At 44.7% G+C, this 15,298-nt stretch overlaps 1 protein-coding gene across 11 annotated transcripts in view; it reads right to left on the minus strand.

Moving 5' to 3' along the window:
* Window positions 1-15,298, minus strand: part of LOC119432996 (armadillo repeat protein deleted in velo-cardio-facial syndrome homolog) — a 129,699-nt gene that overhangs the window by 22,213 nt on the left and 92,188 nt on the right. For all 11 annotated transcript variants that reach the window (XM_037700137.2, XM_037700146.2, XM_049658990.1 and 8 more), the window contains 9 exons: window positions 14,825-15,005; window positions 14,134-14,314; window positions 12,207-12,560; window positions 9,754-10,038; window positions 8,200-8,344; window positions 7,518-7,638; window positions 5,467-5,583; window positions 4,643-4,803; window positions 425-669 (listed from right to left, as the gene is read on the minus strand). In XM_037700137.2, the coding sequence (XP_037556065.1) occupies window positions 425-669; window positions 4,643-4,803; window positions 5,467-5,583; window positions 7,518-7,638; window positions 8,200-8,344; window positions 9,754-10,038; window positions 12,207-12,560; window positions 14,134-14,314; window positions 14,825-15,005 (1,790 nt within the window). The remainder of the gene's footprint in view (window positions 1-424; window positions 670-4,642; window positions 4,804-5,466; window positions 5,584-7,517; window positions 7,639-8,199; window positions 8,345-9,753; window positions 10,039-12,206; window positions 12,561-14,133; window positions 14,315-14,824; window positions 15,006-15,298) is intronic.

Below are 15,298 nucleotides of genomic sequence, written 5' to 3' on the forward strand. Positions count from 1 at the left end.
CTATATTTATATGTGGAAAAAGAAAAAGTGTAGTACTATGGCATTTGCCACACGACAAATCAATACTCAATGAGAAACATGTGTTTTGAACTTCAAGAACTATACCCAACTTGTGCAACAAACAAAGGTGGTACAAGCCGAACAAAAAGTGCTGTGCTCAAGCTTGATCCCCGAACTGACTTCCTGTCACTCAATGCTTTCTACCAAGTTCTTGTAAGTTCCAGCAGCACATGCGGCTTATCTAAGAAGTGTAATAAATGCCGCCATTGCAGAAAGCACCCTGCATGCAGTCCCCCAATTTCACATGCTTTCCATACCACCCCTATGGACCTAACAGGAATCGATAGGGAATCAATTCTATAACGCTGGTGGCTGCAACACACAGAAGTTTCTGTTTGGCAACGAGTCAAGCTCGGCAATGCACCTTTGATGGCGGCTCCCGTGGCACGCGATGGTGTCGGCGCCGGTGCGTGCTTGTCGTACTCAGGGTCCTCAACTTCCTGCAACCGGTAGGACAGGTTACGCAGCGTGCAGACGCAGTTTTCCACGCTCTTGTTGTCCATGTCGTTCTTGCGCACCGCCGTCCGCATCAGGTGGAGAAGGGCGTCGCACAGGCCCTCGCACTCTCGAAGCTTCCTCCGCGCATATTCACCAGCGGAGCTCACATTTCTGGCGAGAGAAAGATGCCACAGTGAGATATATGTTGCGAGACATGAATCTGTTCGCAAACGCGTTTCCCATAAACTGATCCCTATGGTTCAGAATTGTGAACGAGAAACAGCGTGCGAAAAAAAATCAGGGTGGCCGTTACGTGCGCTGGCCTCATTTGGTCAGAAGCATCCAGATAAAAACAGAACAATATAAATTCTGGCAGAACCCATCTCACGATGACTGTTGGCAATAATGTGATCAGCATTCAAGCACTCTAGCGACACATCGTATTGCTGAAGACAAGTTTATTTAGAATCTGTAGTGGTCATTCTGGGACTTCTGTTGCTTCGGCCAAATGCGATATACAGTCTCTGGTATCGGCCCATTTTGCTATGACACGCACATGCTAAGGTTGGCCATGAGCATCACGGCATGGACGACTGTATGACGATGACGCAGTGATGACGATGGAATGATAAAGAATGAATGACCTTGATGGAATGACGAAGGCAGTATGACGATAATGCAATGACGATTCTAAATTGATGGCTATGGTATAACGTCGACAGCAAGACAACGGCATGAGGGCAATGAGATGAAGACAAGTATGCTTTTCAGATAATACGTTTCTCTTTCTTTTCCTAGTCAACGTCCCATAGGGGCAATGCATTGTCATATGGTTATTGCGATCCTATTTTCACCTGAAACTGAATAATACCACTACAGAAGTGGGCTTTTACTATTATCCTTAAAACTCCTAGTTTTATATTCCAATGTACTAGCTTAAGTAACATTCCAATGACCCATGAACAATGCATTGTGCCCCAGCCACACTGAAGGAAAAACGCACGTGGCACGGCGTCGAAGGCGATACGCTGCTGGAGCAGTGCGGCAGTGTGCTGCTGCTTAATTGAGTGAGGTAACGTCGGCTTCGATTTTTTAGCTTCCAGAATAACTTTTTACAGGCATTGAAAGGCCGAATGTTCAGCGCAAACTGACAAGCTATTTCAACGTTGCCAAATAAAAGTGCGTTGGCTGCGGTTGCTGTGGCGTTGAGTGATGCTGCTCAACATATGTGTACGTGGAGCAGTATCGCTCGACGCCACACGAACCTTTGCTGTTGAGTTTGCCACCGAGTACAGTGAAATCTTGATGTAACGGAACTTCAGGGGACAACAGCAAATTTTTCGTTATTCTGAAAGTTCGTTATAGTGAAAGTCCCAAAATTAATCATTCCGCCCATTAACCCATCAGCTCATAAGTTGTCACTATATGAGCTATCCATGAAAACGTCGCTGCTGGCCCGTGGCCAGCGCTGTTACTATTTTCTGTAGGTTCCACCGCCATGCACCACCGAAGCACCGTATAATAAGAGTGGCACGCACAGAACAGACACTGACGCCGAGAAAAATACCAACAAAAAGGAAGCTCCACGTCACCTCCAAAGCGCAATGTTCCTCTCCATGGACACCACACTGTCATGCTTGAGGCGGACACCTGAACTATTCCAAAGCGCAAGCGCGCGTAAACGACAGCATCCGGGAAGTGCGACCGTGCGGCATCCCCGCGAGTACGGAGGTTACATTTCTTCGAGGCCAGTAGCTAGTACGGCCACAGAAAGAAGCACGAAAGGAAAGAGGCGTGTGCAGAAAGAGGGGCGAAAGAAGGAAGGGATGTGCCTCCGTTGCTAGGCGACACTTGTCTGGGCTTGCAAAACCTGTTGCCTTCGCAGGTTTTTCGAACTTATGCATTGCGGCGTCCGCTTTCTGCGCCTTGTCTGCTAGTCTACTGTTTCGGCTGCCGTAAAGGATACGCGGAAATGTAAGAATCCCCAGATTTGTGAATATTAGTTCGTAGTACTCAGGCGTTGTTAACATGACGCGGAAGCTGAATAACGATCGTTATTCTGAAATGTTTGGTATTCTGAAGTTCGTAGTGCTAAAATATTTTGACACTGAAACTATAAGCGAGTCAGCAGGGGATTTCTGAAAAGTTTGTTAGTCTGAAAAGATTTTTTGATGTGGTGTTCGTAGTAATGAGGTTTCACTGTACGCCTATTTTCATACTTCTTGGAGTTTGCTTTGGATAATACGATTTTTGGAGGATACGTTTTATTTTCCAGTTCCAGTGAAGATTGTATCAACGAGACTCCACTTTATTCAATATTCGGCGTTTCTGTCTTGATTTGATTCAATATTCAATTCAAAACCTACTACAGTCTAGACCGCTTATAATGTAAGTCGCCGGAGTCGTGAATATCTGCACTATTAGCGGTACCGCACTATAACCAAAACGACTTTCAAGCCCTGCACGTATGCAAAACATGTAGACCAAGCAGCCGCGCGTATCCGAGAATCGAAGCGTGCGACTGGGAGTTTTGCATCCGTTCAAATTTACGAACGTTGAAAGGTTAATGACCAAGTACCCATGATCTTCGCATGAAGCAGACAAAGTAATAATTTTAAAAAATGTCTCAGTTTTGCCCGAAAGGCGAAGCATCAATTGCGATAGCAAATTAGTAGAGAGCTATAAGGAGTAGGGATAGTAGTTTTATCGGCTGCATAAACTTGACACATTCGCTTACTAACTGAATTAACAAGCGTGGTGTCAACGCGCACAAGCAAACAAGAATAGACTCGATGACCGCAGACAACCACTGTCAAAACGTGGGCGTGGGGAAACGCGGCCGCCGCAGCGAGCAAAGGTTCGTGCGGTCTATCGCTTCAACGGAAACCGAGTGGCGTAAGCACAGCGCATACAAAGGTCAGAGCCGTGTGGAGATCGCTTTTAAGATACAGTGCGCGCGACAACCCCGACAGCCAGCGCAGGCGCGAACGCATTTGTTGGCAGAAGAGAAGTCCGCCCCCCCCCCCACCTCCCCCCCCTCCTCCCTCCCGTGCTGCCTTCCTGCTTTGCTCCTTTCGCGTGGGAGATTGTGTCGCCAGTTACCCTTGCGTCCAGTTGCAAGATACGCATTTGGTGCCACAGCACAGCGTCGCCCCCCCTCCCATACCCCCACGGCCTTTCACGCGATGATAGTCGTGTTTGCTTTTCGCTGTGCGTTCGCTCTCCGTGAAGGCGCGCATCCCCCGTACGCTTTCACTCGCACATACGGCGCGTGGCGACGATTTTATCGCCCTTGGACTCATGCTCCACGTCTCATGCTCCTCCTCCGCATCGCCCTTGTTGATCACCTCTCCCATCGGTGGGCGCACCTCGTTGAGAAGCGTGCTCGCTACCGCCGTTGTCTGCGAGATTTTCCTGCGGAAGCCGCACTATAACCGGTATTTCGTCTCGCGCGGCTGCACTGTAAGCGGTATGCGTATACATGGAGTGCTACGGGAAAATTAACGGGAGTCTGAAAAGACCGTGCTATATCCGGTCCTGCACTATAAGCGGTTACGTTATAACTGGTCTATAGAGTATTCGGTATTTGCACACCCCTACAACAAATGCATGACACCAAGGGTATAGTGATGATGGCATCACGACAAGAGCATGATGAGAATCGGATGACAAAGCTGGAGTGACAATGATGGACTAACCACGATGGCATCCCAACGACGGTATGACAACGAATGCATGGCAACTGTACGAGGACGATGGCATGCCATGATGAAAGTTGGATGACGAAGCTGGAATAATGACGATGCAATGGGCACAATGGCATCACGAGCACAAGCACGTACCTAGTGCCCAAGCTAGTAGACAACTTGGGTCACTGGGTTGACGTAGGAGGCAAGATAGTAATCTTGCGCTAATCACATAAAACATTTCCTGCGGCTAGAAAATTTTAGTTCCTGTGTGTTCAACTTGCACCCTGCAACCAGTATTTATAGGATTGCACATTGAAACAATTGCTCTAGCAACTAGCAGATCCAGAGGAATGCCCTCCCTCGAGGTGTTGATTAGCAAACAAGCCTGCAGTGCAGCAGTCATCGTGTGGCAATGTAGCATTCCAGCAGGGAGTGCCGTTAACTGCCATGCTCACCGCAAGACTCCGTTGGCATTGCGAAAGACGATGGTCCAGTAGATCTCCTGAGGCTTCGTGTGGTCGCCCCTGTCGCGGTTGCGATCCCAGCCGGACAAGGGAATGATCACGTGGTTCACCAGCACCTGGAGGGCATCGTCGATGATCGGCCTCTTCAGCTCCTGCACAAAGAGAAGAGATAGGCTGGCTTGTCACAAGGCTCGGGCGATTGTTATACAGCACAAGGAAACGTGGCAAATTGTGCAAGTTGACAGGCTGTGAACTGTGGCAATGGGGCTAGTATGACTCAGCATTTCATACAGTCGCATGGCAAAAGAGAAGACAGAATCAAAGTTTATTCACCTTTTATATTTTTTTTCATCTTATGTGCGTGAGACTTTCAGTTTTCTGATGCTGTTTTCCGATAGTTGAAACATTTCAAACCTGTACAAGTGAACATTTGCTTTTGCAGCTGCTACCTCAATTGAGTACAATTTTGTATGAATGAATTAAGTTATTGCTTTGACTGTTGGTTGCATTTTTGTTTCTCTGCCATGTATTTATTTATGCATTGCCTCATGTGCAATCAAACTAGTTTTCTAGCTTTAGTAATCAGGATGTTTCCCCTTTTTTATAATAGAAGTAAAGAATTTTCAAAATTTCAAATGTTATTCTTGCTGCATTGTCCTTTATACTTTCATATCACGACACCAACAAAGCTTTCAATGTTAAACGGTCATCATACAATAGATTGTATGAGTGGCTTTTCCAGGCAGCATCATTTTTAGGTTGCAAACCAACACAGGCCGCCCGTTGCAACTCAGGCGGTTTTCAAATTGACTCACCTCGCATGAAGAGAGGTTCCACAAGACCCCAGTCACCAGCTCGCGAATTTCATTGTCGGGTGTCTTTCGCAGCAGACGCACGAGGGCTGGTATGCCACCCGCATTGCGGATGGCTCGCTGTATCACGGAAGAGAAAATAACACACAATGTCAGCGAATGAGGTTGACGTTTATAGGTTATGGTTGGGCAACAACACATTCCAAGCATGAAATCAGTTCAACAAGAGAGTTTGTCATGAGAACAAAAAAATGAAATGTTGCGAGTTCTCAGATTTCACTAAACACTTTTACTCATTGCATTACTTGAGTCAAAAGTTAGTTATCTGAAATAAAGGAATTGAAAGCTGTCAGCATAAACAGGAACGCCATTGAGATAATTTGTACGATTGATGAAAAAGGCAGCATAAACTCACTTTGCATGCTTTTTACAAATGTAGTAGCATATTGTTAATTTAAGTAAACAAAAGTACCATCTTTTCTGTTTGGCTGTCATTTAAATTTTTGCAGAAGCATAAGTAGCATGAGAAGAAGCAGAAGTAATAACCAAAGCAGAATTGCAAAGACAATCATAATGGAAAAAAGTTTAGTTTAATTGAACTGCCCTTTGCAAGGTGTCTATACTTGCTGTGATGACTAAAAGCATCTTTTTAGATGCTACTTGAGCCCAATTCTTTCTTAGTAGAAATTTTTGCAATGCTACAGTCTAAAAAGGCTGCTAAGAAAAGATATTTTTTCCAATCCAGTAATCTTTTGAGAGCTGGGTTTTTCGTCAAGATACGTTTCGTTGTCTGCGTAAGATGTTCGGAAAGGCAAAATAAATTTGCACACCAAATTCAGAGTTGCAGCGCAAGAAAAAAAAGAACTGTACACTCAAGTTCTTGGAAGTGAATAAGCCACAATAAATTATTGTTGTCTCAAGTACCGTAAAAACTTGTTAATTCGGATTTCACAGGGTCGCTTAAGGAGTTGGAATTATACCGAATTCGAACTAACAAAAGTCATTGAAAAACAGCCAGAACTGAGACCGGGTTGCTAGAAAGCACTTGTAACTCACAATATTAAGTAACCAAAATAATCTGTGATCACTTTTTGCTTCTTTTCTGAAAGCGATGGCCATCAGTTTGTCTTCCAAAGAGCGAAAGTGACACAGAGCTTCATCTTCACCCGCCTTGAAGTTGAAAATGGAGGCGCACGACACCGAGCGCCTCCATTCCAGTAGCTGACAGATTTTTCAGACTTGATAGATATTTTGGACTTCATATATGCACCGTCAGGGTTCCCGCCGAGCTAATGCAATTTTGCGACCGATTTTTCGGATAAATTTAGGACCCAAAGTTCGATTATTTGGTCTAAATAGCTTGTTCCTAGACACACTGTCTGATCTTGGGAGCCGCCATGTTCGATTTTCTGCTGGCTTGGCTTCCAGTTGAATAGAGAGCGCGCTGCCGTCTTCTAGTCTCGAAGGCCATTCTCGCTCTTCCTTGGCTGACAAAACACTCCAGGGGACGGCACTTTTTCCTTTTTCTTTCTTTTTTTTTTGGTCAGCACTATCGTCTTAACCACTTATTGTGGGTTCCTTCTTTTTTTATCACCGCGTGACAGCACGCAGTTTGGAATTATTGATGGAGAAGCCAATGCGCGTGAGAAATAACGATTTGGTTTACTCATGGACGCCTATGCTGCGTGGCCGAATCGCGACAGTCAGTTCGAATTCTCCAAAAGTTCGAATTAATGAGGTGTGAATCAAGCTTTTACTGTACAGTGGAATCTCGTAGATACAATCTTCACAGGAACTGCAAAATAAAGCGTATCATCCAAAAATAGTATTGTCCAACGTATTATCCAACCAAATCATATGATCGGGAAAAGAAAAAGAAACATTATGCAAAATCGTATCAATGAGATTCACTGTACTACACCTGGTGGTGATGTGCCTGGTGGAATAGGTGAGTTGATCAGTTTGACCATGCTAGAACACTCAGCCGAAATGAAAGCTGTTACCCTAACGCAGTGCTCACATAAGCAATGTCCGCAAGTTTGGGCAAGGCTTACCTTGTTTTCATCGTTTTGCCGGCCATAGGAGAGGTTCCTAAGAGCGCCGCAGGCATTCCTTTGAATTTCTGGGAAGTCTTGGTTCAGAAGTTCTATCAAGAGTGGGATGCCTCCCAAAGCTCTGTAATATTGAAATAAGAAATTTGAGGTCCTATTTTGTTTACATTGTGGCACTGGAAAAGTGTAAGAACGATTCTGCATTTCCTTTTGTGCTAGTACTCGCTAGTCTTATAATTCTATGGTTCAGTACGAAACCACTGGCAGAGATTGCTGCACATAAATGCCTACAAGTTGGGCATACTTCCCAGGATAGACCTTGTTGTTAATTTGAACATACAAAAACACGAAACTTCCGATTTACCTTCCTTTCATAGTAACCTGCAAACTATGAAGGAGACCTAGGATTGAATTCTTGATCGAGGGATAGTTGTAATTTTTCAGAGATAGTTTCATTTTTGCCTGATCAAGGTTGAGCGGACATTATTGTGAGAATGATCATTTTTCTCTTTCATAGCACAGAACGCGGCAAGATGCCTCATTAGAGGAATGGGCATTTTGCCCAGTGGCTTCAACCTGCGCTTGCTGAAAGTGATTTGTCTAGAATGCAGACCCGAATGCTGCGAGAAAGAGTGTACAGCCCTACAGAGGGCTTCATGTGCGCTCAGGTGCAGGCAGCACCTACCTCGTCTTCTGCTTCATGCCATTGTCCATGTAACAGAGGTGCTGCAGGTAGGCAGCCGCATTGGCACGCACCACGCTGTTGGGGTGGCCCAGGAACTCTATGACCTCGTGCAGGTCGGGGTCTCGCCACCGTACGTCCCCGCCACCTGAGAGTGCAGAGAGCCAATGAGGTACAAGAAAAACAGACACTGGATGAGCACTTTCACATCTCCAGGCCTCTCAAGAACATGTCGAAAGGTCAGAGGTCTCATTCAGACATTCAGATGAAGGACGCCATCTGCCAGTGTTTTGAAAGCCAACATTTGAAATCTTACGTGGATGGCATCCATAGACTGGCTCGCACGACGAGACAAATGTCTTACCCCATATGGAGACTTCTTCTAAAGAACAAAGAATGCTGTGACACTCATCATGGACGCCTGTACATAGTGCATGCAGTGAAGTTAAAGGGAAGCTAAAGAAAATTGTTAAGTCGAGCTAGATTGACAGAATATTCATCTAGGAGTCTATTGTTTTCTGTGTGCCAATATATCAATTTGTTGCCTAATAACAGCTGCTGAATGCCCAGTGCCTGCTCGTCAATTTGGACTGCTCTGGACAAAAGTGATCAGTAGACAGTATCCACATGACCCCGGATCACCAGATTTCACAATTTAATGCTTCACAAAGTGAAGCAATAATGCTGATCTTTGTGAGCAATAATGGTGCCCTCTAGTATGCCACTCTCTGTGAATCAGCCAGTGCAGACCTTAGTGTCCCTTTAAATACAATTCTTACTTTCGCAGATACTGTCTGCAAACAGGTGTCATTTGATCAACCCTCATACACGGATATGCCTAAACTTTGTCCTTCTGACTTCAAGCAACCTTTTCAACAAAATGTCTCACAAAAAATGTTGTGTTATATGCATGCAACAATTTGCAATGATTGTATGGGTGTGTGCACAAAGTAATTGCCCTCAAGCATTTAAAAATATGTATGACTGCATAGAAATGCAGAAAGATCAAGCATAATAAATAAAGCCGCAAGAACATTTTAATCCACAAGCGCAAAGATTAAACAAATACATGTACCATTCCCATGGTAGCTGCACATAGCCATGGTAGCTGAGTGCCAGATATCTGTTGGGTAATTTTAGTAAGAAACTAGGTTGGTTGGTATGGGCATAAAGCGGAGCTAATATTCAAGGAGATACAGTAACTGACACGAAGTGAGAATATTTCAGGAGGTGAAGCAGTGCTCGCTCAAGCACCCCAATGCTGCAGTTTGGCACAACACATTTCCACTTTCTGTGCGTGCAGCACTCACACGAACAAAGACTAAGGAAAAAAAGAAATTGAACAGGACATGAACAGCGCATGTCCTGTGCATTTCTTCTCTTAGTCCTCACTTTTGTGAGTGCTGCACAGACAGAAAGATAGATGCTTAGCAACTAGCTCACTTTTCAATTCTAGTTCGTGCCACTATCGTGCTGTTGTACAAATTTCCCTCCTAAAATACTTCTTTCACCATGGTGACTGGTGAGAAAGCATCAATGGTGAAAGAGAATGCAGACCTCTGGGGTCAGAACCGTCGAGAGGGGGTCCCACGTAAGGTGGCCTTGGGGGAAGCTGCCCTTCCAGGGGTGGGGGTGCTGGGCTGGCCTCTTCCTCCTCTTCCTCAAAGAGGGCTCGAGGGGGAGCAGCCCCATAGGGGCCCCTTGCTCCACCTGGGGGACCCGCCTGGTGTTCGTCATAGCTTGGCCTGCGGTCGAGGTATCCCTGCGGCGGGGGTGCGCCCTCGTAACCCGGGCTGTAACCGGGTGAACTCGCACCGGGGGCACCCAAGTAGCCGTAGGTGCCTGCACGGGGTGGATTAATGTCATGGTCATCAGTGCTAGTCAGAGGATGATAAGCTGCAGGGTGATGACGTAGAAAGGAATGCAGTGCAGGCATCCGTAGGGTGTTTTGCAGTACTTCATTCAACACAGGGAATTATTGACAGGCAGTGCCAATTTGTCATTGTTGGTGGAATAGCATGTGATGCGCCAATGGCTGCATGAAGTCTTCGATATTGTTAAGAGAATAGCAACAACATACACAGCCAATTTTTTCCTTCTTTTCTATACCCTGTAGCCAAAATTTACCGTAAGTGTTACGGACTGATTAAGATGAAGCCAAGCTGCAAAACTAAGTATTTGCTCACCAACATCTTTTGCCTGCAAGTGAAAAGTCTCCAAGTAGTGACAGCAGTGGCAACACATCATCGTGAGGCTGTGGTGCATAAATGGTCAATAAAAGTGGAAGACTTGCACGATCATGCGTGCGTGACATTGTGTGCATTGGCGCAAAATTATCACACTATATCAGGATGAAAACATACTAAGCAGAAACTATTGGAGCCAGTAAAAAAACAGTTCATTGTGCAAAGGCTTTGTTTCCTGTCATTCCAACCACAGTTCAATGATGGTAGAGTTAGACAAAATTGAATGTTTGTAGAGACAAAACAATGTTTCTAAAAGCTTCAAAGTGACATACGTATCGCCATTAAAGCTACAAGTTAAGAGGATACACCATATTGTTTATCATGCCCTTGCAACATCAACGTTAATAAGCCTCGATTACACCTACTGAATGGCACATGCTTTAACAAAAATATGAGCCAAATATACAAGACATTTCTGCACACATCCTCCTTTTCTTAGATGAAAATGAAGGCCTGTATGCCATGTGTATGCCTTTCAGGTGGTTCACAACACTTATTATAGTAGAACCAAATAGGCAGATATCTAACACTTTCCTGTACACAGGAAAAGCACCAGTTTCTGGGTAAACACTTTTCTTTCTTATCACAGAGCATGCTTGATACTAAAGTGCATAATATCAAATTGACGAAGAAGAAATTTTCTTTCTAACGATGCTATTTCTAAATGACATGTTTATTAAAAAGATTTGAAAAATAAACACATAAACAAAATATTGTAAAATATTAAGAGTTAATACAAAAACCCAATTGTTGCTTCCCACAGAACATCCTTTAAAAAAATTTCAGATTATACATTTACAACACAAAGGACCTGTGCAATATTCTAACAAATATCTTTCTAAGTAAGAAACTTCTTGAGATATAAAAGAAAACATTAACCACAGTGACTAGCCCTAGCGCGATGCCAAAGTCGACTCCTGGCCATGTTGTTGCGCGCAACTCGACTCATTGCACGGTCGCCGGCAAATTATCTTGACCGAAGGTTGTTAACACCCTGCAAATAAGAACTGTTACCTTCAGAACATGCATAATACCTTTATAGTATCAGCGCACGCCAGCTTTGAAGTGGTTTGGCAAAAAAAGCAAAACTCCGTTCTGAAATCTGACAAATCGAAGTTATCTTCCGCATCAGTGATGCTTCCAAAGTCCAATACCGCGCGCAGTTGCATTAGAATCAGTACAAATACGAAACTTCCGTGCATGAGCCGCATGTGACGCCAACGTCATCTTAGAAACTACAAGTGCTCATCGTGTCGGCCACGCCCCTTTTTCGGAGGTGCTTTAAAAAACCGCACTCAACGGAAAAAGTAAAACCAAAACTGATTAAATAGTTCCTAAATAATGCAATAACTGGCGCTAGCTGTTCGAAAGCAGTTAGAAAACGGCAAGATATGAATTTGCAACCATCGATAGCGGGGTATCAATGAGAACAGGCGTAGACAGGAAAGTGTTAACAAGGCTGGATAATTGGTGTTCCATTACTAGTAAACTTGAAGCGTGAAGGAAAGAAAACAGGAACAAAAGGATGACACGATGTCCTTCCTTTTGTCCCTGCTTTTTTCCTTTGCGGTCTAAGTCTACAAGTGATGACAGATTTTTTTTTTTGGCAGAAATACGCAAGATAATTGCTGTCCAAGAAAATGATCTCAATCGAATGCCATCAAAATGGAAGATTTTTGATGCTCTCCACTAGAATGCAGAAACTGGGACTTCTTATCAGCCGGAATTAAGTCAACAATGTTCCAAGAATAATAAGCCTCCCACCGTAGCGATCCGGATGAGGCGCCGGCGAAGGCGTACTCCTGTAGCAGTCCTGTGCATACTCCACGCCACCCCTCGGAGGCTGAGGGTCGAGTTCATCATAACCCGAATGTCCATGGGTGTAACCATCAGGGGCAACCATGAGGGGTGACATCATACTTCGAGACGATGCGGCCTGGGGCACAGCCATATGCGAGGGTGGCAGGGGTGACTCCGACGTGACCGAAGGAGGTGTCGGCGCTTGTCCAGGATAGCCACCGTAGTCGTAGTCGCGCAAATAGGAGCCGTATGTGGCGTAGTCCTGGGGATAGGCGCCATGCGGGGGCGCCACCTGACTGGCTGGACTAGGGGGCTCGCCTGCAACAGACAGGTGATGTAATGGCGTTTTCTTCGTTCGTTGCATGAAGCCACATCAACTTCTCAGAGAATGTTACAGTAATCAGACATTATGGTGGTACCCACAAAACCTAGAGGCTGGCACTCCAGCACACAAGTGAGTACAGCCACTGCTAGACGTTTACAGAACTGCAAGAGCTGAGAAAATTCTGAATTTTTAAACTGCAGCCATTCAAACTGTACAATATGATGTTGTTTACCCATACTAGTACAGGCAAGAGATCCCAGAAGCAGGTTGTATGCCCAGGCTACGGATATACCATTCAACTTTTCTCTTAGATTCCTCAGTCCCTAAACTTTTGACAGCGACTGTACGTAAGAGCGAGTAAGACATCTGCACAAACGAAAAGGAAACAAAAATACAGTCAATATGTTAGTTCAGACTTGTCTGATTGTAAAAAATTTTTCATTCCCCCAGGTTGAGATGATATGGACCAAGACAAAAATTATGGTTTACTATGCAAAGAGAGCTACACACGACAGTATAACTCGGAAAAACTGCCCATCACAGTTGGTGACTGGGATAGGCAGTTTTGTGGAAGGAGAGAGAATAAGAGAGAACAGATTGTCTTGATGGCTGCCGTGGCAGTTTTACTGATAAAGCAGCCTATGCGTAACGTGGAAGTTGTGGATTTGGCTCCTACCTGCAGCAAGCTGTATTTTTTTGGTCTACTGTTATTTCCTTCTTCCTTATTATTTCAACATTACAATTAATTGCAACAATTAGTTTCCCGAATGCTAGCTTTGGCTTCACTGTCTGTTTTCTCCACAGGGAAGGAAATAACATATTACATACATACATTTCTGACAAGTTAGGAGCAACCAGATGCAGAATAAATCCAGAGAGCTGACCTTTCGTTTGAGAAAGACACGGTAACTAGGTAACTACTTGACATGACCTTGAATGTTTTCATTAGTTACAGTTAATGTTACTCAGCAATTTATGTCTTTAACCCCTTCCATGCCATGCTATTATCCCAAATTCTGACCAAGAATTGCCAAATTATTTCTAAAGACCTCAGTTGCCAATATGTTTTACTTCCTTTACCAGAATAAACTCGCTACTGCTTGTGCTGCACCACAGATTGTGTGCTGCCATCTACCAGAAGTACGACAAAGCACTCAGATGAAACCAGCTCATCCACGGCATAGCTAGAAAATTAAAAGTACTATCGTCGAGCCGTGCTTGTCCTCTGCCGTTTTTACCAGAAACACGTGGAGAAACCCAGTTTGTCCATGACACTGAAGGGGATAACTTCTTGATAGAATGTGGTGGCTCTTATTTTCCTCGCCCCACAAGCAATGAAAATCTTGAAAGGAAAGAAGAATGCTTAGAAGTCATTATGGCAGCAGATATCTTTAATACGCTACAACTGGGCAGTGCACCAAAAACATGTAATCTTTTAGGGACCTCCTCCGAACTACTTTTCTATGATCCATGACTTGAACAACATCAATAGTGAAGCTGCTGAGAACAATTAAAGTATGCTAATCATAGATCAACGAAGATAATGCCACAAAGAGGACAACCTACCTGTATCGTAGCTGCCATAGCCATGGGAGTTGTCAGTGGTGCCCGTGTAGGGATATGTGACGTAGTCAGAGCCTGCCATGGGCATGCCGTGCGTTCCGTAGGGATTGTACTCCAGTGGTTGACCGTCGGGACCCACGTGACGGACTTCCCTCGTCTTTATGACCTTTGTGACCGTCTTGACCTGCAAAGAGAGCAGAAGAACAGCTTGCTTCACACTGAGCAAAATACACATTATGTAGACAGTCACAAGGTGTGAAATCCTTTACTAAGAAATAAAAACAAAAAAAATGTAACACGATTCTGTGCCTTCTAGCACCAATGTTGCATGTTGAGACGTCAACTTATCACACAGCATTAGCTGTCTAGGTTCTTCCTGCAGTGGATTATCCCACTCGGCAACCATCCGCGTAATCCACAGGATTGAGTAAAAAGCTGTGCCCTGGCAGCATTTAGAGTTGAACAGCTAAAAGTTAGAGATGCGATCGTTGGCAGGTCAGTAACTAGTGCCGTCTAGTAGCGATTTGCAGAAATTAGCCTATACGTGAGCATGCATGTGATGCTTAATGAAATCTTTTTCTGATCTTAGACAAAGGTGGGCCTTCGCAAGTAAATAGTAAAAGACAGGAGTGCACCTGAACATACTCCATGATGGCACTTAATGGTTTAGACAACATAATGCAGTGCACAGCACCTGTTGCGTCTTGGTCTGCTGCGTTGTCCGGCTGACGAGCTGGGAATTCTCGCCTGGCACCGCCAGCTTGGACGAGTTTGGCGAGTGCTCGCCATCACCCACTTGGTGACCGTTGGTCGACGTTGTGCTGTGGTAGTTCATCGAGTAGGACTCCTGCACCTGCGGTGAGCTGCCATCTTGCCTGGAAAGGGCAGAAACAAGTTGCTTTTTTAAAACACTAGGCAGACTTGTACAACACGAAACTTAATTCCTTTTGGTCGCTTGTTTCAGTGTTGAGACAAGGACCAGACGCCCAAGCTTGATTTGGCTATACACTGCATTCATCAACATCTGCTGTGAGGTTACAATGATATATAATTCCATAAAGCTGCAGTCCTTCCCTCTCATAAATGAATACAGCAGTAGCATGCACACAGCTTCTGTCTGGGGTCCCTTCCATGGTAACGAGGTACAATGACTCATTCTTTCTGCAAC

The sequence above is a fragment of the Dermacentor silvarum genome, chromosome 11 (genome assembly GCF_013339745.2).
Source record: "Dermacentor silvarum isolate Dsil-2018 chromosome 11, BIME_Dsil_1.4, whole genome shotgun sequence".
NCBI lineage: Eukaryota > Metazoa > Arthropoda > Arachnida > Ixodida > Ixodidae > Dermacentor > Dermacentor silvarum.